A 24,841-nucleotide genomic window follows, 5' to 3' on the forward strand; every position below is an offset into this window, starting at 1 on the left:
ATCACATTCACTTATTTTCATTCTGAGACATGGTTACCAGATTATATACATTATATTTAGCAATATACTATAGGATTTAGATCCTTATTGTGAAGGGGCTCATTATTTCATTCCCCACATCACCACCAGCAATGGGGTAGAGTATCGCCCCCTGGCGATGAAACTCCCCACTCATCATCTCGCAATAAAGTTGTTGTTTGTTAGGATAAGTAGTAGAAATATAGGATGCAGTGGTGCTTTATCCAGAATACGGAGCATATAGGTGAGGTTGCAAAAAATTGGGGGGGGGGGGGATCATAATTTTTATGGTTCCTACGTAATTTGGGAACCAAAATTGAAGGGTATTTCAAGGTCGTTTTAAGGCTCACTTGTCATTCTGTCTGGCATGTAAACCGGGGAGAAAGTTAGGCGATGTCTCCAACCATTTGGGGGTGTAGAGCGGTCCGGATAAATCATACGACATTACTGAAAGCCAGTTGTTGACTATATATATACTGTAATAATCAGTGCTTTTGTAGGGACGCGCGTATCGCGCTTTCTTAGAGGTATAGCTTGCTGATAAGGTGGTCACTCAGCAGGTATCCATACCACCGTGGCCCGTCCTTCTTAAGGTCCTTATCCTGTAAATGAGGCTTACGTAGGATTTCTTCATGAACCCCCGACATGCTAAAGCTGCGAAACGCAGCCGGGCGTACACGTGCGCAGCCGGCAACTCTCGTTGTCATGGTGACAAAAAAAGAAAAAGACGCTTGCGGCTGGGGACAGCACCGGCCTTTGCACAGCGCGCTCACGTGCTCATGTTCCCTCCCACGCTACGCTTTCTGCCAATTCTAGGTGATGTTGTCAGTTTTGTTTCTGCCCTCTCAGCTGCCCCTCGCCTACTCACCCTCTCTGTGTACCTCGAATCGGTGCCGGAAACGGTCTCCCCCAAAATATATGCAACGGTGCAAAACGGTGGTTTAACAGACGACGGCGGCACTTTCGAATATATATGGTCTCGAGTTGTTCGCACTTGGCAGGATTCACCACTTTTTCTGTGTGTTTCCAACAGGTTTTGTAGCTTTCCTTGACGCCATACCGCTTGAAACACCATGCAGAACCCACTGATGAACCTACTGTTGGATTCGTGGCTGCTTGGGCAGGAAATAGCGCGCTGTACAAACGTGTGGCTGCAACACCAACACTACCAACACCAGTCGTCTGCGAGGAGAGGGCTCACTTTTTGACTCGGCTCTCCTGCTCTATCACGTGAGCGGTCGTTTGGGAGCACCAGCCGGTTTCGCTTTCGCTATATTCGCAGGTTTCATATGCTATGCCGAGCGCTCTCTGTTTCTGTATGCTTTCTGTTTTGCCTTGCGCAAAGCAACACCGGGCGCGCCAACAATTTGGCAAATCGTTCCTCAAGGGAGTCCTTTTTCCAATTTCTTGGAACGGACGGGCCACTCGCTTTTCTTGCGTTTCTTGAGGCGGGGCCGCGAGCTCTGAGATCGCGAGGCAGCGTCGCGCGGCGTTTCCAGACGCTTTTCGACAACAGCTTCATGCTGCAACTTCGGAGGACTGTTCCAAAAGCGCCTTTTCTTCCAGTCAATCGGAATGTCTAAGGAAGTGACGTCAGCTTCTGTGGCACTACCCTGCCGGCAGTGCATCCCCGAGTTCGGAGAACAGAAGCACCGAAAAGATTCACTTTTCCAGTGAACTTGTGGGCCACATTCAGGAGTGCAATGGCTGTCAGCCTATTTTCAGTGATACTTAATTCTGTTTTGTATGTAGAAAGGAACAAATGGAAACGATTGTTGTTAGAACCTCGGGAGATTACCATGGTAAAGGGGAATGAGCGAGCCGGGTTTCCCCTCACGCATGAGGGGAAACCCGGCTCGCTCATTCCCTCTTCCGAGGTTTTTGGGGATATACGCATAAGAAATATATTCATAAGAAACAGTTGCTGCATCAGAGAAAATATCTTTAGCTCTTCCGCATCTCCGGTATGTACCAAGCTTGTCTGCGCTCATTCGCTTCTGTCGTAAGACAATATCTATGGGCGTATGGGTGGTATGGGCAACATGCTCAATTGTTTCTTCCGTCTCCCCACAGATGGCGCAGTTTATATTGGCTATTGGCTACCGTCCGCTCCAAAGGGGGAAAAGCCACAGTCCACAGTATCCATTCAACCATCGGCTGTGTCCAAAGGAGCCACAGGTGCACAGTATCCATCCATCCATCTTATCAATGTAGAAAATTAGGTAATTTCGAGTCCTGGACGTCAGCACCTCTTATTCGAGTTGACAGAAACGATGCTGTGCATGGATGACGCAAATGTCCTCATCCCCGTTACTCACGTCCAGCAACAACTGACGTGGGACTGCGGTATTTCTTGTGTCGCTATGCTTCTCGGTGACAACCAACGAAATTACCTGCTGACCTGCAAGGAAAAAATTGCCAACGAAGAAGGGTTCGGCACCTCGACGTGGACAATCGACCTCTGTTACCTTTTAAAACGGTTTGGTGTCCGTCACATTTACCGGACTATAACTCTGGGTGTGAACACACGCTTTGTGGACCATTTTTATTACAAGAGGAGCCTTAAAAAGGATCTATCTCGGGTGGAACAACGGTTCCGCGACTCCCCCAAGTGTGGTGTTGTCGTCGAATGTAGAGAAATGACGCTGCCTGAAATGCTGGACCACTTGTCTGGCGGCAATCCTATGGTGGTTTTGGTGGATGCAAGCTCCTTGTATTGTGATACCTGCGAATCCAGCAAAGTGGTTGGCGCACTACGAAGCATGCTTAACCTGTACAGTCCATATCAAGGGCACTACGTCGTCGTCTGCGGGTATCGGTTGAGTGATCGCAAGTTTCTGTACAGGAATCCGGCCAAAAGTAATCGTGTGTGTACGGTACCTTTCGATGCATTTGAACATGCACGGAAACAGTTTGGTACGGACCAAGACGTCATACTGGTACAGCAAAGTGGGGATGGACCTTTGTGAGCTTGCCAAAACTGTGTCCTTTGGCAAACGTGTGCCAGCTGCTACCGATCGAAAGTTGTCTGTTTTATTGGACATAATTGGCATTAAAAATGTCATATGTTACCTGGAACATTTCCCATTCCTTTCAATGAAAAATCAGAGCTTGGGAATTTTTTGCAAAAAAAAACAAAACAAAAATGTGGGTTCTAGTATTGTGTCCACTGATTTTTCTTTTTAGTGGGAAGTAGGATCACATGCAAGCAGGATTTTCATTCCTCGTCTAGCACCCGTGTTGATGAAACAGGTTTACGAAAGCTTTCAGCATGTTCACTACAAAATTTTTGCCTAAAGCTTGGTTAATCAAGCTGAGAAATTAATTGAAAGAATTAATCTAGAAAGAAGTTGCTTTCATTTTACTAGACAAATCTTCAAAAGATGTTCATTTGCTGCGGTTACCCTTTTCAATAATCCTGAAGATTAATTAGCATCTGTTTGTCATTCAACAAAAGCATTATGCGAGAATCCTCCATCCATCAAGGTATCCTATCTTTACTGGAACAATTAATATATGGATAAGCACAACAACCAATCAGGTATGAAAATGTGAAGCAACTTGTGGCTATGAATGGCATACAGACAGATGAAAGGAGTCCTGGGCAGACTTCAGAGGGAACTGTGCCGACATGGATAAACGGTGTAAAATCTTGAGCCATGTATGCTGCATCATGAAATACGTAGAGGCTAATGACATGATCAACAATAATCAACATGGTTTCAGAAAAGTCATGCAAGATACAGCTTATGAGTTGGTCTCCAATACTTGGAAAACTTACAACAAACATTTATGGTTTTTCAAAGGCGTCAGAGACTCAAAACAAACTGACTTTGTTAATATTTCATAACTGGGACTGGTAAAGAGACGAAATATTTCTTGCAAAAAAACTGGAAGAACATACAGGACACCTTGTTGAAAGGTTCTGGGGCTGGTAAAGTGACAAAACATTTCTTGAAAAAAAAACTGGAAGAACATACAGGACACCTTGTTGAAAGGTTCTGGGACTGATAACTGGGACTGGTAAAGTGACGAAACATTTCTTGCAAAAAACTGGAAGAACATACAGAATACCTTGTTGAAAGGTTCTGGGACTGATAACTGGGACTGGTAAAGCGACGAAACATTTCTTGCAAAAAACTGGAAGAACATACAGGACACCTTGTTGAAAGGTTCTGGAACTGATAACTGGGACTGGTAAAGCGACGAAACATTTCTTGCAAAAGAACTGGAAGAACATACAGGACACCTTGTTGAAAGGTTCTGGGACTGATAGCTGGGAGTGGTAAAGCGACGAAACATTTCTTGAAAAAAAAAAAACTGGAAGAACATGCAGGACACCTTGTTGAAAGGTTGTGAGGCTGATAACTGGGACTGGTAAAGCGGCGAAACATTTCTTGCAAAAAATGAAGGAAAATGCAGGTCACCTTGTTGAAAGGTTCTTGGGCTGATAACCGGGACTGGTAAAGCGACAAAACATTTCTTGCAAAAAAAAAAAAAAACTGGAAGAACATACATAATACCTTGTTGAAAGGTTCTGGGACTGATAGCTGGGAGTGGTAAAGCGACGAAACATTTCTTGCAAAAAAAGAAAACTGGAAGAACATACAGGACACCTTGTTGAAAGGTTCTGGGACTGATAAAGCGACGAAACATTTCATGCAAAAAAAGAAAACTGGAAGAACATACAGGGTACTTTGTTGAAAGGTTTTGGGACTGATAACTGGGACTGGTAAAGCGCACGAAACATTTCTTGCAAAAAAAACTGAAAGAACATAAAAGACACCTTGTTGAAAGGGTGTGGGGCTGATAACTGGGACTGGTAAAGCGGCGAAACATTTCTTGCAGAAAACTGGAAGAACATACAGGATACCTTGTTGAAAGGTTCTGGGACTGGCAAAGCGACGAAACATTTCTTGAAAAAAAGAACTGGAAGAACATACAGGACACCTTGTTGAAAGGCTCCGGGACTGATAACTGGGACTGATAAAGCGACGAAACATTTCTTGAAAAAAAACTGGAAGAACATACAGGACATTTTGTTGAAAGGTTGTGGGGCTGATAACTGGGACTGGTAAAGCGGCGAAACATTTCTTGCAAAAAAAAAAAAACTGGGAGAACATACAGGACAGCGTGTTGAAAGGTTCTGGGACTGATAACTGGGACTGGTAAAGCGACGAAACATTTCTTGCAAAAAAACTGATAGAACATACAGGATACCTTGTTGAAAGCTTCTGGGACTGGTAAAGCGACGAAACATTTCTTGCAAAAGAACTGGAAGAACATACAGGACACCTTGTTGAAAGGTTCTGGGACTGATAGCTGGGAGTGGTAAAGCGACGAAACATTTCTTGAAAAAAAAATCTGGAAGAACATGCAGGACACCTTGTTGAAAGGTTGTGGGGCTGATAACTGGGACTGGTAAAGCGGCGAAACATTTCTTGCTAAAAAATGAAGGAAAATGCAGGTCACCTTGTTGAAAGGTTCTTGCGGGCTGATAACCGGGACTGGTAAAGCGACAAAACATTTCTTGCAAAAAAAAAAAAAAAACTGGAAGAACATACAGGACACCTTGTTGAAAGGTTCTGGGACTGATAAAGTGACGAAACATTTCATGCAAAAAAAAAACTGGAAGAACATACAGAATACCTTGTTGAAAGGTTCTGGGACTGATAGCTGGGAGTGGTAAAGCGACGAAACATTTCTTGCAAAAAAAAAAAACTGGAAGAACATACAGGACACCTTGTTGAAAGGTTCTGGGACTGATAAAGTGACGAAACATTTCATGCAAAAAAAAACTGGAAGAACATACAGGGTACCTTGTTGAAAGGTTTTGGGACTGATAACTGGGACTGGTAAAGCGCACGAAACATTTCTTGCAAAAAAAACTGGAAGAACATACAGGACACCTTGTTGAAAGGGTGTGGGGCTGATAACTGGGACTGGTAAAGCGGCGAGACTTCTTGCAAAAAAAAAAAAAACTAGGAGAACATACAGGACAGCGTGTTGAAAGGTTCTGGGACTGATAACTGGGACTGGTAAAGCGACGAAACATTTTTTGCAAAAAACTGGAAGAACATACAGGATACCTTGTTGAAAGGTTCTGGGACTGATAACTGGGACTGGTAAAGCGACGAAACATTTCTTGCAAAAAAATGGAAGAACATACAGGATACCTTGTTGAAAGTTTCTGGGACTGATAAAGCGACGGAACATTTCTTGCAAAAAAATGGAAGAACGTACAGGATACCTTGTTGAAAGTTTCTGGAACTGATAACTGGTAAAGCAACGAAACATTTCTTGCAAAAAATGGAAGAACATACAGGATACCTTGTTCAAAGGTTCTGGGACTGATAACTGGGACTGGTAAAGCGACGAAAATTTTCTTGCAAAAAAATGGAAGAACATACATGATACATTGTTGAAAGGTTCTGGGACTGATAACTGGGACTGGTAAAGCAACGAAACATTTCTTGCAAAAAATGGAATAATTAACATACAGGATACCTTGTTGAAAGGTTCTGGGACTGATAACTGGAACTGGTAAAGCGACGAAACATTTCTTGCAAAAAAATTGAAGAACATACAAGATACCTTGTTGAAAGTTTCTGGGACTGATAACTGGGACTGGTAAAGCAACGAAACATTTCTTGCAAAAAAATTGAATAATTAACATACAGGATACCTTGTTGAAAGGTTCTGGGACTGATAACTGGGACTGGTAAAGCGACGAAACATTTCTTGCAAAAAAATGGAAGAACATACAGGATACCTTGTTGAAAGTTTCTGGGACTGATAAAGCGACGGAACATTTCTTGCAAAAAATGGAAGAACGTACAGGATACCTTGTTGAAAGTTTCTGGAACTGATAACTGGGACTGGTAAAGCAACGAAACATTTCTTGCAAAAAAATGGAAGAACATACAGGATACCTTGTTCAAAGGTTCTGGGACTGATAAGTGGGACTGGTAAAGCGACGAAAAATTTCTTGCAAAAAAATGGAAGAACATACATGATACATTGTTGAAAGGTTCTGGGACTGATAACTGGGACTGGTAAAGCGATGAAACATTTCTTGCAAAAAAAAATTGAAGAACATACAGAATACCTTGTTGAAAGGTTCTGGGACTGATAACTGGGACTGGTAAAGCGACGAAACATTTCTTGCAAAAGAAATGGAAGAACATACAGAATACCTTGTTGAAAGGTTCTGGGACTGATAACTGGGACTGGTAAAGAGACGAAACATTTCTTGCAAAAAATGGAAGAACATACAGGATACCTTGTTCAAAGGTTCTGGGACTGATAACTGGGACTGGTAAAGCAACGAAACATTTCTTGCAAAAAAAAATGGAAGAACATACAGGATACCTTGTTGAAAGGTTCTGGGACTGATAACTGGAACTGGTAAAGCGACGAAACATTTCTTGCAAAAAAAAATTGAAGAACATACAAGATACCTTGTTGAAAGTTTCTGGGACTGATAACTGGGACTGGTAAAGCAACGAAACATTTCTTGCAAAAAATGGAATAATTAACATACAGGATACCTTGTTGAAAGGTTCTGGGACTGATAACTGGGACTGGTAAAGCGACGAAACATTTCTTGCAAAAAAATGGAAGAACATACAGGATACCTTGTTGAAAGTTTCTGGGACTGATAAAGCGACGGAACATTTCTTGCAAAAAAATGGAAGAACGTACAGGATACCTTGTTGAAAGTTTCTGGAACTGATAACTGGGACTGGTAAAGCAACGAAACATTTCTTGCAAAAAAATGGAAGAACATACAGGATACCTTGTTCAAAGGTTCTGGGACTGATAACTGGGACTGGTAAAGCGACGAAAAATTTCTTGCAAAAAAATGGAAGAACATACATGATACATTGTTTAAAGGTTCTGGGACTGATAACTGGGACTGGTAAAGCGACGAAACATTTCTTGCAAAAAAAATGGAAGAACATACAGGATACCTTGTTGAAAGGTTCTGGGACTGATAACTGGGACTGGTAAAGCGACGAAACATTTCTTGCAAAAGAAATGGAAGAACATACAGAATACCTTGTTGAAAGGTTCTGGGACTGATAACTGGGACTGGTAAAGAGACGAAACATTTCTTGCAAAAAATGGAAGAACATACAGGATACCTTGTTCAAAGGTTCTGGGACTGATAACTGGGACTGGTAAAGCAACGAAACATTTCTTGCAAAAAAAAATGGAAGAACATACAGGATACCTTGTTGAAAGGTTCTGGGACTGATAACTGGAACTGGTAAAGCGACGAAACATTTCTTGCAAAAAAATGGAATAATTAACATACAGGATACCTTGTTGAAAGGTTCTGGGACTGATAACTGGGACTGGTAAAGCGACGAAACATTTCTTGCAAAAAAATGGAAGAACATACAGGATACCTTGTTGAAAGTTTCTGGGACTGATAACTGGGACTGGTAAAGCGACGAAACATTTCTTGCAAAAAAAATGGAAGAACATACAGGATACCTTGTTGAAAGGTTCTGGGACTGATAACTGGGACTGGTAAAGCGACGAAACATTTCTTGCAAAAAAATGGAAGAACATACAGGATACCTTGTTGAAAGTTTCTGGGACTGATAAAGCGATGGAACATTTCTTGCAAAAAAATTGAAGAATGTACAGGATACCTTGTTGAAAGTTTCTGGAACTGATAACTGGGACTGGTAAAGCAACAAAACATTTCTTGAAAAAAAAAAGGAAGAACATACAGTATACCTTGTTGAAAGGTTCTGGGACTGGTAAAGCGACGAAACATTTCTTGCATGAGTGTTGCATCGCTCAGCCGGATTACAATTCAAAGTTTTCTCGCGCACACTTCCTATCCAATAAGAACTTATTTTTCTGTCGACCTATAAGAACATGAGCGATATTGTAAGTCTTTGCGCTGCTTTGGGGGGGGGGGGGGGGGTAGATTAAATGGGGTCCACAATTAGATCCCCTGCTGGGAGTTACCAAGACTTGGCTGTCTGATAGAGGTTGGAGAAAATGGTACTTGAGAAACAAAACTGGAGATGTTGGAATCATTAAATTTATCTTGAATAGGCAGCTTTGTCCGAATATTATTCGGTTGAGTACCAAAATGCCACAGCAAACTGCATAGTTAAGGGAATCTTGATGTTGAGACTACGATTGTGACTTACTTGAAAAGAAACAGCTTGAATGATAAACAAAACTATCCAGCACCAGTGAAAAACAGTTTCTCTTGTCACAATTTTTACAAAAAAAAATGTCCATTCCAAGTGACTAGCCTTCTGTAAGTTGATCTGCGTTGACCAGGAAGATCCTGGTCATTCCTGCTGCATGCCTCACAATTGCAGGATTTCATATGGGGCAGAGGGTTTTCCTTACCCCTTTTGGATCATCAGCACTTTGGTGTGAAATATCAGCACCCAGCCACCGTGGTACAACAAACATGATTTTCATGATAAACTATGTTGATGGTATCAGTTCCTTGAGCAATGCCTTTTCTTTCTCTCTTACACACAGCATTGCTGGTTTCAGTCTAGTCCTGTCCACCTCAAGCTCAAGGAAATGACACCATTTTGGTTCCCACAAGTTTCTCAGTGGCTTATGGAGTACTATAAAATATGATGGAAGTATATAAGAATGTGCACTTTGCAGGGAGAACATGAAACACAGCATATTTGTGGTCACCATTCTTTGACATGATACTGCATACATACATACCTTTACAATATGTAACTAAATTATGAGCACATTTATATTGAGAATCTGAGTGAATGACAAGTCCCTTCAACAGCATGTGTCCATGTTGCATGGAAATATGCTAACCTAACCTCAAGAACATACTTCTTGCATCTGTTTTCCATATTTATTTTCCATCGTGGAATGTATTAAGCTCACGTGTGTATTTACAACAATGTGTCAAAATGAAGGCGCGACACCTGAAATAAAGGTGAGCATTAACGCTTACAAACAATTTCTTTCACGAGCAATATATAATAATTTGGTCCGTCTGCTCTAGACACTGAGAGCCCCCACACACTTGTTTGTCACGTAAAATGTTAGATGAAACTTTCTTTCAAAACATTTTTTTGCCTTTGTTACCAATTTAAAAGTTAGTGTCAATGGCATCACATGCAAAACCTACCTCACTCTACAATTTTACTCAGCGATTTTTTTAAACGTTTATAGTCCGTCAGATAAAGGCATCCACAAGATATACACGCATTAGATTCAACATTTCTTACGAAGCTTTTCAGCAAAATAGCACACATTTAGTTAATCATCTAAATAGTCCTTAAACGTCCACATAAGCAATGCAGGATAGTCTCTCACACCACATTCTTCCAAAGGTTTCGGCCATAAACATGTCTGTAAATTCTCGTTACCAATCTAAGCATTAGTGATGTGAACACCAACAGCAAATTCAACAATTCTACCATACTCTCGATCACCAACAGTTGTCCTTGTCAACAGAGTGCAGACTGCTCTCAACACAATTGTCAAAAAGTTTGTATTTTAAAAATGCTTCCAGTTTTCAACGACTTGTGGAATGACTATTGCCACAGGAGCCATACGATGACCGCGAACAACAACCCCTGCAGTAGAAAACTTTCCCGGAGGTCTCTCACGAGTCAGGAAGTTGATGACTCCACCAGGGCTGGTGGTGTGTCCTCCGCAGAAGGAGAGTCACTCATCTGCGCGTCGAGCGTTTTTATCGTGCCGAGAATGTCCGATCGCTGCTGCGTCGAGAGTTGCTGAATGACGTACACCGCAGCATCCATCACCACTTCAGGGTTTGACTGGAGCAAGCTGAAAAAACAAATGTGCCGTCTCCATTTTAATCTTCAATGTCATTAATTACTATGAATTATTTAAACCTTTTGAACTGAGAGATGGTTGCGTCCCGACGAAGACACTCTATGTTCTCGAGCACGAGCGACCTCTGTGTGGACTCTGTGTGAAGTTGCTCTTGAAGCCAGCGGACAACGGCCTCATCGTTTTCCCAGAGGTATTGCTGCGAGGTCAGTATCATCATCATCATCATCATCATCAATCATCCTCGTCCGCATTCACCTTGACAACGCTCACCTTGACAGCGCCCAAAGATTCGACGAACCAGCGCTTGAACATGTTCTCCATCTCCCCGTCACCAAGGTTTGGCCGAAGGGACAGAATTGTTTTCTTCATGCGGTCGATGAGCAGACGACGACGCAGTCTCCAGTAGAGCTGGAGTCGGGATTTGGACCAAGGTACTACGTCCTGTGGGAGAGACACCTCTAATTAAAGCACTCTGGCCAGTTGAAAGAAGCTCCTCCCACAAGTAAGGCTGGGAGGCTCTGCTTTAAAATAGTAGTCACTCAACATGGTTCTTTCCTCTCTTGCTCCAAATGGTGGAGCAAAGTGTCATCACTCTCAGAAGAGACACTACATATGTTTCTGACGAGAAATGTTGTTCTGTGGGACAAAGCTGTCACTGAGCCTATCTTGAGCCTTAATCCAGATCGGCAATGATGTCGATTTGTCGACCTGACTTTAGGACAGCACCAATAGCACGACCAGCATCATATCCCCTTCAGATGTAGCTGAGGTTTGTAGTGATTGTTATGGACACGTAAACTTTTAAAACAGTCCACATTACTGTATGTTGGGGACGATGTTGCGCCCTTTGCTTTCGTGACCCTCAACTCGGCTTTGGGGTTGTAAGCCTTATCTCCTCCTTTCGCTGTATCCGAGTATTTCGTTGGAGCAGGAGCTCAAATAAATTGGTCCCCATGGCCCTCTGCCGGGGACTCTTCTCGGTGTAACGAGGTCTCTCTGTGCCACTGCCTTTTGTTGACACCTCGTCTGCCATGAAGCCGAGTCAAAATGTTTTCATTATTACCTGTATGACACCTTTCTCTTGCATACGAGCGGGCAAGTCGTGCAGGTCTGCAAAAGTGAGCGCCACCTGGTGGTACATGGGAAGCAGCTGTTGCTCCCTCTTTGAAAGCTCCTTCTGCAGTTGCTCTTTCTGCTCCGTGTCAGTGGAGATGCCCAGGCGGGACACCAGGTCGCGGCACACCGCGTCCACGCGGTGCATCGTCTTTAAGAGGTCCTTCTTTCGGAAACGGATTTCTACTGTGCCCTCTGGCTCCAGAACACCTCCCCTGAAAGAGGTTCATTCAAATCCAGTCCAGCAAACGTGAGCCCTTAAAGCACTGCCAGTTGGGTACCTGCTCTCTGGATCCGCAAACATTTCCATCTGCCTGGGATTGATGGCCGCGTCCACGACTGCCCAGGCACCACCACGAAGCTCGGCGAACGGCGGAATGTACACGATGACCGGCTGGTTGTAGTTGTGGAGGGCGTCGACGATGTACGCCCCAAACTTGAGCACCTGGTCGTACATGTCTGCAACCAAAACTTGAACAAATGGAAACCTAATGAGACACAACGTTGCACTCACCTTTCATTCCTCCCGAGAATCCTCTCCAATTGGCAAACACCATAAGTGGCAGTTCTTCCCTGTTGAAGTCCTCAATAGCCTGAGCGGTCTTGTATGCAGAATCAGGGAACCACACCTGTCCCGCTTGAGATACCACCTGTAAAACAATGGATTACTGTAGCAAATATAGCTGGCTGGTGTACAATTACGTTCTGCACAGAGTACGTACTAATAAAGTAAAACAAAGACCTTAGCTTCGGAATCGAGATTAGCGGGGTCAGCCGGAACGTCTATTTCCACGGTGCGCGTCTCCACGGCAACCACCCCCACCGGAATGCCTCCGAGTCTTGCTCTGCCACAGACCACCGTCTGTGCCCACTGCTGCATGATCTCCATGAAGGATCCACGATCAAAGAATCCATCTTCCCAGAAACCAGGCAAGTCTGTGCGAGGCAAAGAAAAAAAACTCGCTCATGTCACTGTTTACTTGACGAGCACTCAAAAGTAACTCACTAGGGCTCTCTCGTCCAGCCAGGATCCACCGAGGGTCGTAGGGCATTTTAGTCGGCACATAGACGACGTCACGGTCAATCGGGTCCAGAGGCTCGATAACTGGTAGCTCGGCCCCTTTGTGCTGAAACATTGTTCCTGTTCTGTACTGCACATCCTCAGCTAAGCTCACACATTAGTAACACTTTTGGAAGTACCACTCCATAAATTCAAACTACAGTAAAACCCGCGGATAGCGATATCGCGTATAACGATATTCCTCGTAAAACGATGGTTCATGATCTTACCGTCAAAATATACATTGTTTCTATGGGGACACAACCAGCGATGGAAACAGCGGTTCCGAGTACTAGTATAACGACGTTGTCCCGTGCGCGTAACCTCGCGGCGAAAATCGCCGCGATAAGATACAGTAGAATCTCAATGATACGAATCTCACAGGTAGTGGAAAAAAATTCGTATCATCCGAAATTCACATCAAAAGAATGAAACCAAAATAAAAATTGAGGGAAGGAAATAGATAGTGACTGTCCATTTTCTAATACTGTCAGTGAAAGAGGTAGGTGGCAACGCTTTCGTGTCTCCGTATTTGGCCAATGCTGCTCAAATTCGCGAGATGATTCGAAAGGCCTAGCACGTGCTTCCCACCGGCGAGTCGCGCGACAGTGTTCTAAAGCGAGCTTCTCCTAAAGCACGCAGGCGTTAGGTGAAGCCGACTTGCGGAATGGTGACGCGTAGCGTTGCCAGAGGTTGTCCCGCTATGTTCCCTGGCTCCCTCCACGAGTTCTGATCGCTGTTTCCCCAAGCCAGTGCGCTGTCACACAGCTTCGCGTTTTTTTAGCATCTGTTTCTTATTCTCTTGCTACACACGGGGTGGCGCGCGACTTTTCGGGGACGCGCTATTTAGATAAGCTTTCATTTAACGATGTACCCCGTATAACGATGGAATTCGCGATTACCGTCAATATCGTTATACGCGGGTTTCACTGTATCCCATGTACATAGATGACATGTGAGCAAAAAACAGAGCGCGCCCTTTCTCGCCACTATGCGGTACAGACGAGTCGCTTTCTAGCCGCTGCCGTGACAATAAATTACAATACCTTTGGCATGTAAGACAGCCACCTGAGCATCGTGTACGTCCCTTCAAGATCATCGTGAACTGTGACGTGTGAGACTCCGTTCTGGTACATGATCTGAACACCACCCAGCTGGTTGTTGGAAGTGTACACTTCTCGACCCAAAAGCTGTAATCGAAGTGATTAGTACCAAGCGGGGCTAATTATGAGCACCTACTAATTAAGGGCACCTACCTTATTCAAAGCACCCGCTCCAGTCAAAATGATGTGAGAGTTCTCCAGCTGAATCACACGTTGACCAAGACGTACCAGGTAGGCTCCAATGCCGATGGCTCGACATGTCACCTAAAGTACTCTCATTATAAAGCACTCGTTTTCCTTCATTCATTAAAGTCAATACATTCATTTCGCATCAGTAATTGATTGGTTTTTGACAACAATAGCGAACCCAAATGGAGTATACCATGACATGACACATTTTGTACGCTGGCTTCTGATAGGTTACAGCCTTTGTCACCATAGCCTTCTGTGGTCCCACAGTTCATAATAATGTAACTATATGTAACTGTAAATGTAACTATATGTAACTATACAAGCATAAGTGACTTTTCTTCCAAGTTCACATGGGCAACGGGAATTAAATGGAATTCCGTTAATTCAAACTCCAAGGAGACGGAAAATCTGTTCCAATGGAACGGAGTTGGAACAGAAGGGAATGAGGGCTTGATGAGTTGGCAGCACATACTCATGGATCACTCGGCATACTTGTCGCGTCATGGGCGAAAATATAAAACATTATACTAGCAGAAAATAAGCTGTGTTTGTCCCTTCGGCCATGATACTATGAACATGGTTAGCAATGTTAAGCCCAACCCATTTTGTTGGTGGTGTAGTCAACATGATTAGCAAGGCTCCTCTAAGAAGTACCTCCAGAAAGATGTAAGCCCAGCAGAAATACTTACCAGACTTATCGTGATAACCTCCTTGTACGCCTGAGATGTTTCCCCGGCGATAAGACCCGCGTACTTGAGGTTTTCCACTCCGAGCCCATCTACCTTGCCTATTTGGAGAGAAAGTTTTGTCACACGCAGGCGTTCACAAAATAGCACAAAGTTACTGACCAATAATGTTTGTAATCTTGTATCGTTTCTCGCCGTCGTCGTCTATCAACTCTGCGTTGACCGAGTTGACTGCGCTAACCTTCTTGAAGTTCTCCGGTGTGAGGTAGAGGTACTTATAGCCCTACGGAAACAGCGGTATTTAAAAATGTGGAAGGTTAAGTGACAGTAGGAGCGCTTAATAAACCAACCTTATCCGGATTATCGGGATCAACCCAAGCAACGTTGAAGAGGTGCTTCACTTCTTCCGCAAGCCCGATGCGTGCACCGCTGTTGGCAGAAATATACAGCCGCGGAATTGAGCTCTGCCTGGCCCTCTCCGATGCTTTCTGCAGTTTAAGGAGAATCATGCGCACACCCAAATTATTACAAAGTGTCCCAAAATAACACTCTTGGTCTACTATGCATCGTGTTGTTTCTTTGCTCCAACAACTCTGTAATGACAGAGAACTTACAAAGAAGAGCAGGTCCTCCTGAGGTCCGAATGTGCCCAGGAGAAACGTTATGTCATTGGCAATCACGATGACATCTCGGCCCTCGGGGTACTCTGGCGTGAAGAGAGTCATGCGCCATGCCACCATGCCCACCTGTCACCGTCAAAGATGCATCTTGACAACGCAGCCAAAGCCACACAGTCTGTACCATCAGAGAGGCAACTGGGTTAATCCCCTCAAGCGCCTCATTTCTCCCCAGATTCCAGACACGAAGATCTGGATGCGTGTGTTATAACGGAACAGATGACAAGGGACAGTTTTCTGTGTAATGGTCGATAAAGGTATCCTTTTAGGATCACTCTGGATTTTCGTGTTTCACTTATACGGTTGCCCCGCTATACGGACATTTTTGCAGGAAACGGAGCAGTCCGGATAAACGCGGGTCGACTGTACCTTGAAGCTGTAGAAGAATATAGTAAGTATTTAGGTGGGATATTCTCAAAAGACTTAAGTTGGAATAAACGGGTCACCGCAATATTTAACGAAGCTCAATTAACTTTTTCCGTAGAAAACCTCAGAACGCCCCCATGCGAAATCAAAGAATGTGTCCACCTCCAATTTTGGACTATGCAGTGCCAGTGTGGGACCCTGCTACAAAGTTGCAATCCAGAAACTAGAGAAAATTCAAAGTAGAGCAACAGGATTTGTTTGCAATCAGTGCTCACCTTATGCTTGTTGGAATTACTTAAAATCAAAACTGGCCATAATTATGATCTAGAAGAGGACTTTTTCGCTCAAGACTACTCCAAAATATCTATAACCAGAGAACCAGTACACCCAGAGAAAGATACTTGCTTTACGCACATTATACTTCCAACAGACGCGGCCATACACACAAAAATCAAACCGTATTACTGCGGGACAACGGAGTTTAAGTGTTCTTTCTTCCCTGAAACGATTGAGCAGTAGAATGCACTTCCCAATGCAGTCATAGCTATAATGACACTGAAAAATACTCGAGTGGCCTCAGTACGCTCCTATCTCACAACTAAGTTTGCAAAAATACTAATAAACACTAAATAAACTTATTGTCTGTCCTTTTGGTTCGAAAGTTTGCAGCCTGATTGTTCGTTATTGTTTCAGTAGGGTATTAGAATGCGTATGTGGACTCCCTTACGTCATTCTCGCCTGGGAGTCGCTTCTGTTCCACGAGGCGTCCCTGTGCATCCAGAACCAGTTCCACGCAGCTCAGTAGGCAACTGGGCATGTCCTCGTCTGGGTGCATTTCCAGGTGCTCTTCCCACAGACGTATAAGTGCCTGCGCACAAGTCTCAGCTCAGGTCTCACAGAATACCATGGAATGGGTGGGTCTCACCTGTCTGAACATGTCAGGGAAATCGTACACATAAGTGGTTCCGTTGGACTGAGCCTGGAAGCGCTTCTGCTGGAGGTAGTCCTTGGTCAGGTACGGTGTAGATATAGGCAGTCCGTGCAGGGGTCCCTGCTTGTGACCCCAGGCTTCAAACTGCATCTGGCCAGTTACAGGGTCCACTACTTCCTTGTACAGGCTGATGTCCAGGTAGTAGCCACTCTCGTTGGCCAAGAACAACCGGATGGGAATGCATTTTCCGTTCAAGTTGGGCCTGTTGGCAAAGGTTTCCTGCTTTCAGTCACCGAGCAAGATGACAACGTTTCCTCCAGCTGGTACAAGTTGTTCTTTAGATTAAAAATCTCCCACTTTAGTTGGTTAAAAACTACCGTATCATACCACTTTGCCTCTATGGGGTGCAAAAAGGGTGTTCGTTGTTTAGTGCCGCACCAAATTTTCGTAAAAGAATTGAGACACTTTCAATTTTGTCGTTAGCTTGCCCGACTTAGAGGGCCATTAGGATTATTAATTAATTAAAATTAATTAATTATTAATTAATAATCCTAATTGCCATTAATTTCAAAATTCATATTGATTAATTAATTATTATTGAGGTTGCCATTATTAAGGGGGGCATTAGAATTATTAATTAAAATGAATTAATTAATAATCCTAATGGCCCTTTTAATAATGTCAACCTTAATAATATATTAATTAATATTATTAAGGTTGCTTGTGCAGTGAGGTGAACGGAGATATTTTAACTAACTCTTTAATTAGATGCTCGAAGGGGCAGAAATGCACACTGGGATATCCAAATATCGCTCATTTTGCAAATGAGTAAACGAGACCACCTTGGTCTCCTGGGCTGCAGCCTATCATGCTGCGGCTGTTTATCTGGCCGGCAAATCAGCACCAATCAATTTCATCGCTCCAACGCTCTCCTCCTCGTGGTTGAGACGTTCTTTGTTTCCGCTTTGAAATATTTGAAATATTGAGCCATCTCAATGCACGTTTCATCGTTTTAAAGAAACAGAAGCGCTTCAAATAACGACAGCCTCCAATTCTGCTATCTCACATTTCCCAGAGTGCATCTAATTGAAAAGTTATATTATTTCACGCTACTGCGGGCCAGTTAATTAGCTACCTCACGAGAGAAGCCAACTTATATTCCTAATGACGTGCAAGCCTTTACTGGTCGTTGAAGATACGGGAGCAAAAAAATGAAATCCCACGAAAGGAGGCTTACCTTTGTACCTGACAGTTTCGAGCAATTACGACTGCAACTAGGTAAAGCGTTCAACTTACAAGCAGCGACGTCGTCTTGGTTCCCTGGTGAAGAACATGCCACCAGCAGAAGAGAAGAGTATGTCCCCCTCCCTAGCACATGCAGGAAAGCCCCCACAAGAGGACAACAAATACAGCAAGGCGAAACCATATCTTAAATTATGTTAAAAATACAGAGAGAGAGAGAGAGAAAGAAGCAGGGTAGCAATTTTTGGAGCGTGTCCTTTTGTAGCATGTACCTGATTGTCATTTTAATTTCCGCTTGAAGCACACGAAGTTTCCACAGACGAGGTCCATATCGCATCACCATGTCACGAACGTTCTCTGCAATCTGATAAGATAAGGACATCATATGTGGGTGCATATATATATATATAATGATGGGGAAAAAGCCATTAACGAAACTAGTAAATGACACTAGACGTGTTTGAAATTCAAAATTGCAGATTAAGATCGCTTCTATGAGTGTATATATGAGTATATATCCATCTTCCATGAGTATATATATATATACAGAGCACATATATATACAGATTACATATATATACAGAGTACATATATATACAGAGCACATATATATATAGCCACAGAGCTTCGGCTATTTTTCCTTTATATATATCCGTCCAGAAAGTGTCATGTACCTTTGCAGGGTCCATGGTGACCTTTGGAACAAAGTTGAGGAAAATGTGGTTGCAGTCTGTCCGTTTAGCCTGTAATAAATACATGCACTTGTAGTGAAAGGATGGTTGAAAGGATCACCACCATAAAAGGAGTTAATTTCACACTCGTAATAATTGGCTAGGGGGGACGTTCGGGGAATATTTCGTAGGACTTTTGCGATGCATGTTTAGGGTTCCCCATTTGTTGCAAAAAATTGGGTGCCTCCTCCCCAATTTCATTGGGGATTTTTGCGTCCTGTCATCAAGGCAGAACACTGGGCTTCTTGGTAAACTAGCATTATATGGATAAAAAAAAAAGGAACTGGAGCCACGAGACACATAACCGCTACTTGACAAAGCGTAAACATATTCAAAGAAGAGAACAACAACAGAGGTGCCAAAAACCAGTGATGGCCACTAACAACTTCTACAGTAGATTAACTACAACTACTAACTACTTTGCGAGGGAGTAGTTTAACTAGTAGTTCAACTACTTTTCAGGGGAGATAGTTAAAACTATTTCTTTAACTACTGCAGTGTAGTTTAACTACATCTATAACTACTTAAGGTTATCCATCAACACCAATCCCATTCCATAGCATTCTTAGACCCCTAAATATAAATCACAAGCAGTGATAGAAGTGAAAATTTAGTACACATGCATGACACAATTGCTCTGCACCTCCGTTCTCATCAAACAAGTAGCTCGAGGTAAGTCGGAAGCACAGTCATGCCGTAAATCTTGTGGCAAAATCGGAAGTACGGTAGCTGACGCCTGTAGCAACCTAACTACCGTAGTTAACTACTCGAAATAGTAGTTTAACTAGTAGTTGCACACTATATTTCTGCAAGTAGTTGATAACTACTTTTTAACTACAATCAGGTAGTTTAACTACATGTAGTTAACTACTGGCCATCACTGCCCAAAACAACAACAACAACCACAACAACAACAAAAAAACTACGTATACCGTATCCAACACAACAACAAAAAACACGTAGCCCTATATTGTGTGGATTTGAACCTCGTACTGAAAACGAGATTAAGGTTGGTGTAATTGTTGAAGACATGTTGAGACTTCAGAGCATCGAAATGCTACACGACATGGAATATGTAAGTCCAGGAACAATATATCTGTGCCCTTCCATCCTGTCCTGTGATTATTGATTGATTGATTGATTGATTGTTATTGTCCCGCGGTTACAACATGCAAATTTTGCCAGTGTACGGAAGCTCCGATGTCACGTATGGTGACATCTTGCGGCACTTGCACTGGTTGGAACAGATCACCCTACGAGAGGCACTCGGAACTAAGTTACTGAGTGACCGGGGAAATTCCAACTTATTCCCACGAAAGCGCGTCTCTAGGATCGGTAGGGCTGCCCAGACCTGTTTTGGCTGATGTAGTCCAACCTCCATATATAACGAAATCCACAATTTCTTTCGTTGTATCGAATTGAAGGTCACAAATCGCGACCCCCGTGAGGAAGCGCGCCGGAGGGCTTTGTGTTGACGGACATCCGTTCATACAAAGTTCATACAGTGTCAGATAAATACACAGATTTCAATGGCGAGAGGTGCATGTTGTCAAACGCCGAGCTCGAAAAAGTAACTTTGAGCAATAACTTACGGCTGGATGTGTAAAGGCCACCTCGAGTTCGTCCATGGCTTCGAGTAGGAGACGCTCACCTTCGTTCTGCATGTACTCGTAGGATGCTTCCTACGGAATCACAGACAAATTTTCTCTCATTCTTACTAGAAATGTGTCTCTTATACATTGGCTCGCAAGCATCCTGCTGGTAAACCAAGAACGTAACAACATCAACGTTAGTGTACATATCACAAGCAGGGGCGGATCCAGGGAAGCTTCTGAGGGGGGTGGAGGATATGTCCCGATCCCGACTTTAAAAAAAAGTTGCATTATATGGATAAAAAAAAATCCCCTAACTTTAAAAAAAAGCACAACGGGAGGGAGCGGAGGATATGTCCCCCGGCGATCAACTGCATTCTCATTTCACAGGCGGATACAGGGTACGCCTGCAACCTTATTTCTTGCTTTTCCTGCTGGAAAGCTAATCACAACAACCTTAGCTGGGTAATTTTATTTTATTTATTGTTTTCCATTCTTAATCCGGCGGTTTGGAGAGGTAATGATAGCTGCACCTTTTTTGTGCGAAAATGTGCACATGCTCGAGAAAGGGGGTGCAGCGGTGCACAGGGAGTGCACTTGTGTGCAACGGTTTGTCAGCTCACCACCAGCGAAGCAGTTTAAAATGTTGAGCTCAGTTCGCAGGAGATAGGACAGTCATGAAAAGCAAGTCAGCTGAAATGTGTTATGTCAACATAGGTGCTATGGAGCATGCATGCTGTACCTGCACAAGCCACACAAACACCAACCACACTAACCTTGGTAATGAGGTCTGAATGACGGATGATGGCCCGGATGAAAAAGCGATAGTCCGTCACTTCTTGTCCTTTAGGGACCTAGCAAAACAAGAGACTCCTTTCTTACATCTGACAGAGAGCAAAACTACAATTCCAACTCCATCCAACATTTGTTCCAACTAAAGGGAGCCGCTCCGAAAAAGAGGGCTCGATGCGTTCTGGCTGTTTCTTTCCAGAATATTTATTTACAAACAAGCGTCAAAACGGCTCAAGATAGGAAATCTTCTGCCGCGACTCTATAAATGTCGTTTGCGATGATAAGCCCAACCCAATCACGAACCCCGCTAAAGTGAGTATCGCAAACCCAATTCAGGAAAATATCAAATTACTGCTTTTTCCCTAGCTACGTATCAACAGGAATTTTTAATCCCCACAAAACCGCGAGGCTTACTTGCTTTGCGAACGACAAGTAAGCTGCATCGTTTCGCGCCGGTCGCGTTTCCGCATACTGTTACAGTGATACATTTCTTACCCCTTTTTCTCTTGGCAGAAGTCTCGCTTTTATGAGAAACTGACTCATAAGCAGGGATCGGAACCGGAACTGAACCCAAACGGAAAACCGGAAAAAAAAAAAACTATTTTCTGACAAACCCGAACTGAACTGAACAATTTTTTTGCCTGTCTTGAACTGAACCGGAACTGAACCAAAAAAATTTATATGGGTATCGATTCGGGAATCGGTTCAGAGATGAAATAATTTTACTACTGCCAGACCTTTTTTTGACTCACCTGAAATGGTTATCTTGCACCATTCTCAACCATGTACGGGGAGCGTAAGCTCGCTTTCATGTAGCGAAATTACTGCCCATGAACCGGTTACACCGGGACCGAAAAAAGTAACGGTTCCAATCCCTGTAAATGTCCCTACCGCTGACAGATTTTTTTTTTTTTTTCTGTGTATGTGCGGGGGGTTCTCAAGCTACAAGGTGAACCTGAGCTGAACCGGTATACCTGAACCAGTTCAAGCTGATAATTTCGGTTCAGCGGAGCTAAACCTGAACCCAAACCAATACGCCCGAACCCGAAACCAAACCGGACCGAAAAAAATACCGGTTCCGATCCCTGCATATAAGTAAAAGGTAAGCTTCCCATTTAATAATTAAAAGTGTCCCTTGCATCCTTCCAGGCCGATACGTACGTTGCGACATTCGTGTGTTTTCACCCACTGAAGTACACACGGTCGTCAGTTGGACATATACAGGGTGTTCAAAATTAAGCTTTCACTAGCACTTTATAAATAAGCGAACAAAAGCAAAACTGGTGCTATTTTTCTGTTCCTCGAGTAAGAAACAGGTGCTACATAATTAGCAGCACCTGTTTCTTACACAAGTAGCGTAAAGTTATCATCCGGTTTCCTGTCATCGCTGGATTTGCGTAGCGCTCGTGAAAGCTTAATTTTGAACACCCTGTATAGTAACAGAGACACAACAAGGTGCCAAAACAGCCTCGTAATGGCACGCACGCTGACGGTACCTCAAAAAGAATAATTGTTTCTAGTGGGAAGAAAAACATGCCTTGGCTTTTCCGAGGTAGAGGTGCATCTTGAGGTTCGACGTGGGAATGGCGTCCAGGTCATAGTTGCGCAGACGGTTGATTTCCAGCTGGAAGGCAAGGGCCGGCTCCAGGTGTCGATATATCTTGTCTTCCATATACTGCAGAATATTTATTACGAATCTTATTTCTTCCTGTCCGCTCGGTTTGTCCGCTGAGTACTTACGTCGTCTCTGTAGCGGAATGTGTAGTACTGTGGGAAGCGTCTCTATGGAGAGAAAAACTTTGTATTTAAAAAAAAATGACAGACTCAACTCACTGTTAATTGAAACAACACATTCAGAAGGCATTTGTCCACCAACAGCTAAAGGTACAGCTAATACACAATCGATACAGTACTGGATCAATGTCCCAAATTTAGGCGTTCAAGCACGACATGCGCAATGTTGCCGACACCGTGGCTTAGATGCGCGGGCCTTATGGGCAACTTTCACTTGTTGGAGTACTTTAAGGTACTATTTAAGGTACTACGGCAGCTCCAAACTCTACTACTACAGTAGACTCACATTAATTCCAAACTTTTGTTTGGCCTGCAACGTAATAATCAGCTCCCTTCATCGAAATTTACATTGGCTTAACTTTTCGTTGCCTCGTGCTTCTGCTATAATCGTTATAAGACCCGAAAAAACGAGGCCCCAAATATTTACGTGCACTTTATATTAAAGACATATGTTACTGTTAATGTACTAAAAAGAAAAGCGGTTAACACTGATGCCACAGCATGTGTCGTAAAACAGTTTATATCAACGTGTTAATCCCAGCACCAGCGCAAATAGAAATAGTGAAACCTACTTTCCCATTTACCTTGTGCAGCATGAGGAACGTGATCCGCCGAATCATCTTTTCCTTCATGATGGTACTCTGAATGAAGCAGAAACAAATTGTGACAACTGGAAATACATAGGGGGGGGGGGGGGGGATCACTCTTAGCACCTTTTCATGGCAGAAGGTATACAACTTGGCAGCGTACTGCTCATCTTCTTCTGGAGGATCCGTACGGATGGCAATGTTGAGGATGTGCATTGGTTCCAGGTTCTAGGAAAAAAAAAAAAGAAAAAAAAAATCGTCATGGGTGGAAAGTGCAACATTTCACGATCGACACGGACGACATAAATGCGGCAATGCGTGTTGTATGCTTCAAATATCCGGATAATATAGATAGACCCTGAAGTTTTCGGGTTTTATATTTTTCCAAATTCGGGGTGTAGAAATCGGGTCAATAAATTGGTGTCGAAAATTCATGCCAATTCGGGCAGAAAAATTACCATCAGACTGAGTTCGCGGAGAAATCGGGCATTATTGTAGAATAAACGTTCCCTGTACCGTTTATCCAGAGTGCCGGAAGTAAGGGGCAGTCGCGTATTTTGTGAGAAACTAGTACGTCGATGCCTCGAGGTGCCTAGCCTAGGTGCAGTTTTGCAGGTAGAAATCGGGTTTAACCCTAGATAGGTGAACCTCAATTCGGGGAAAAATCGAGTTTAGCCCTAAAACATCAGGGTCTAAATATAGACCATGCAAAAACACAATCATAATACTGTCAATGAAATAAGTGTGCTTCCTGCACGTTTCTGCACAAACTATTGGACGACATGTACATTTTCGACTGCACCGTGGAAAGTAGTTGCACCGTCGTACTCCGTCATCCGCATGGCGGGAGTCCAGCAGAAGAAGTCCAGGAGGCTGTCAAAATCGCTGCACACAAGAAAAAGCACATGCAATAAAAACGCTACAGACTGTACTGTTGAGGTTACCAACAAGTTTCACACCCACTGCAGGACATACTGAGACACAACCATCATAGTTGTCTCTACCGGTCGCCTCACCACAGTATCATAAGGTAATTAAATAGTCAGGTATGTATCTAAAACCTGTTCTTCCATTTGCATAATCATTTCTTTTGGGTAAACCCGGAAGACCAGAAAAACCAAGCTCACTAAAGCACA

The 24,841-nt window shown here is 43.4% G+C and overlaps 2 protein-coding genes across 14 annotated transcripts in view; one reads left to right on the plus strand and one right to left on the minus strand.

The window, feature by feature from the left end:
• The first annotated feature begins 2,149 nt into the window (after positions 1-2,149).
• LOC135400121 (protein GUCD1-like) lies at positions 2,150-3,089 on the plus strand. The gene has a single exon (XM_064631851.1). The coding sequence runs from the start codon at positions 2,292-2,294 to the stop codon at positions 2,985-2,987; it is 696 nt and encodes a 231-aa protein (XP_064487921.1). The 5' UTR covers positions 2,150-2,291; the 3' UTR covers positions 2,988-3,089.
• Positions 3,090-9,872: 6,783 nt separating this feature from the next.
• LOC135401577 (acetyl-CoA carboxylase-like) overlaps positions 9,873-24,841 on the minus strand; it is a 40,253-nt gene continuing 25,284 nt past the window's right edge. For 9 of the 13 annotated variants that reach the window (XM_064634055.1, XM_064634054.1, XM_064634052.1 and 6 more), the window contains 26 exons: positions 24,494-24,590; positions 23,832-23,933; positions 23,691-23,759; positions 23,065-23,106; positions 22,862-22,999; positions 21,309-21,386; positions 20,533-20,622; positions 18,884-18,952; positions 18,482-18,573; positions 18,264-18,335; positions 16,962-17,229; positions 16,764-16,904; positions 15,608-15,739; positions 15,344-15,481; positions 15,156-15,276; positions 14,997-15,094; positions 14,269-14,379; positions 14,059-14,202; positions 12,959-13,079; positions 12,695-12,888; positions 12,467-12,602; positions 12,234-12,411; positions 11,903-12,167; positions 11,110-11,280; positions 10,899-11,035; positions 9,873-10,830 (listed from right to left, as the gene is read on the minus strand). In XM_064634055.1, the coding sequence (XP_064490125.1) occupies positions 10,653-10,830; positions 10,899-11,035; positions 11,110-11,280; positions 11,903-12,167; positions 12,234-12,411; positions 12,467-12,602; positions 12,695-12,888; positions 12,959-13,079; positions 14,059-14,202; positions 14,269-14,379; positions 14,997-15,094; positions 15,156-15,276; positions 15,344-15,481; positions 15,608-15,739; positions 16,764-16,904; positions 16,962-17,229; positions 18,264-18,335; positions 18,482-18,573; positions 18,884-18,952; positions 20,533-20,622; positions 21,309-21,386; positions 22,862-22,999; positions 23,065-23,106; positions 23,691-23,759; positions 23,832-23,933; positions 24,494-24,590 (3,382 nt within the window). In that variant the 3' untranslated portion in view covers positions 9,873-10,652. The remainder of the gene's footprint in view (positions 10,831-10,898; positions 11,036-11,109; positions 11,281-11,902; positions 12,168-12,233; positions 12,412-12,466; positions 12,603-12,694; positions 12,889-12,958; positions 13,080-14,058; positions 14,203-14,268; positions 14,380-14,996; positions 15,095-15,155; positions 15,277-15,343; positions 15,482-15,607; positions 15,740-16,763; positions 16,905-16,961; positions 17,230-18,263; positions 18,336-18,481; positions 18,574-18,883; positions 18,953-20,532; positions 20,623-21,308; positions 21,387-22,861; positions 23,000-23,064; positions 23,107-23,690; positions 23,760-23,831; positions 23,934-24,493; positions 24,591-24,841) is intronic. The other 4 variants (XM_064634065.1, XM_064634058.1, XM_064634053.1 and 1 more) reach the window with 3 other exon arrangements.

Source organism: Ornithodoros turicata, chromosome 7 (assembly GCF_037126465.1).
Source record: "Ornithodoros turicata isolate Travis chromosome 7, ASM3712646v1, whole genome shotgun sequence".
Lineage (NCBI taxonomy): Eukaryota > Metazoa > Arthropoda > Arachnida > Ixodida > Argasidae > Ornithodoros > Ornithodoros turicata.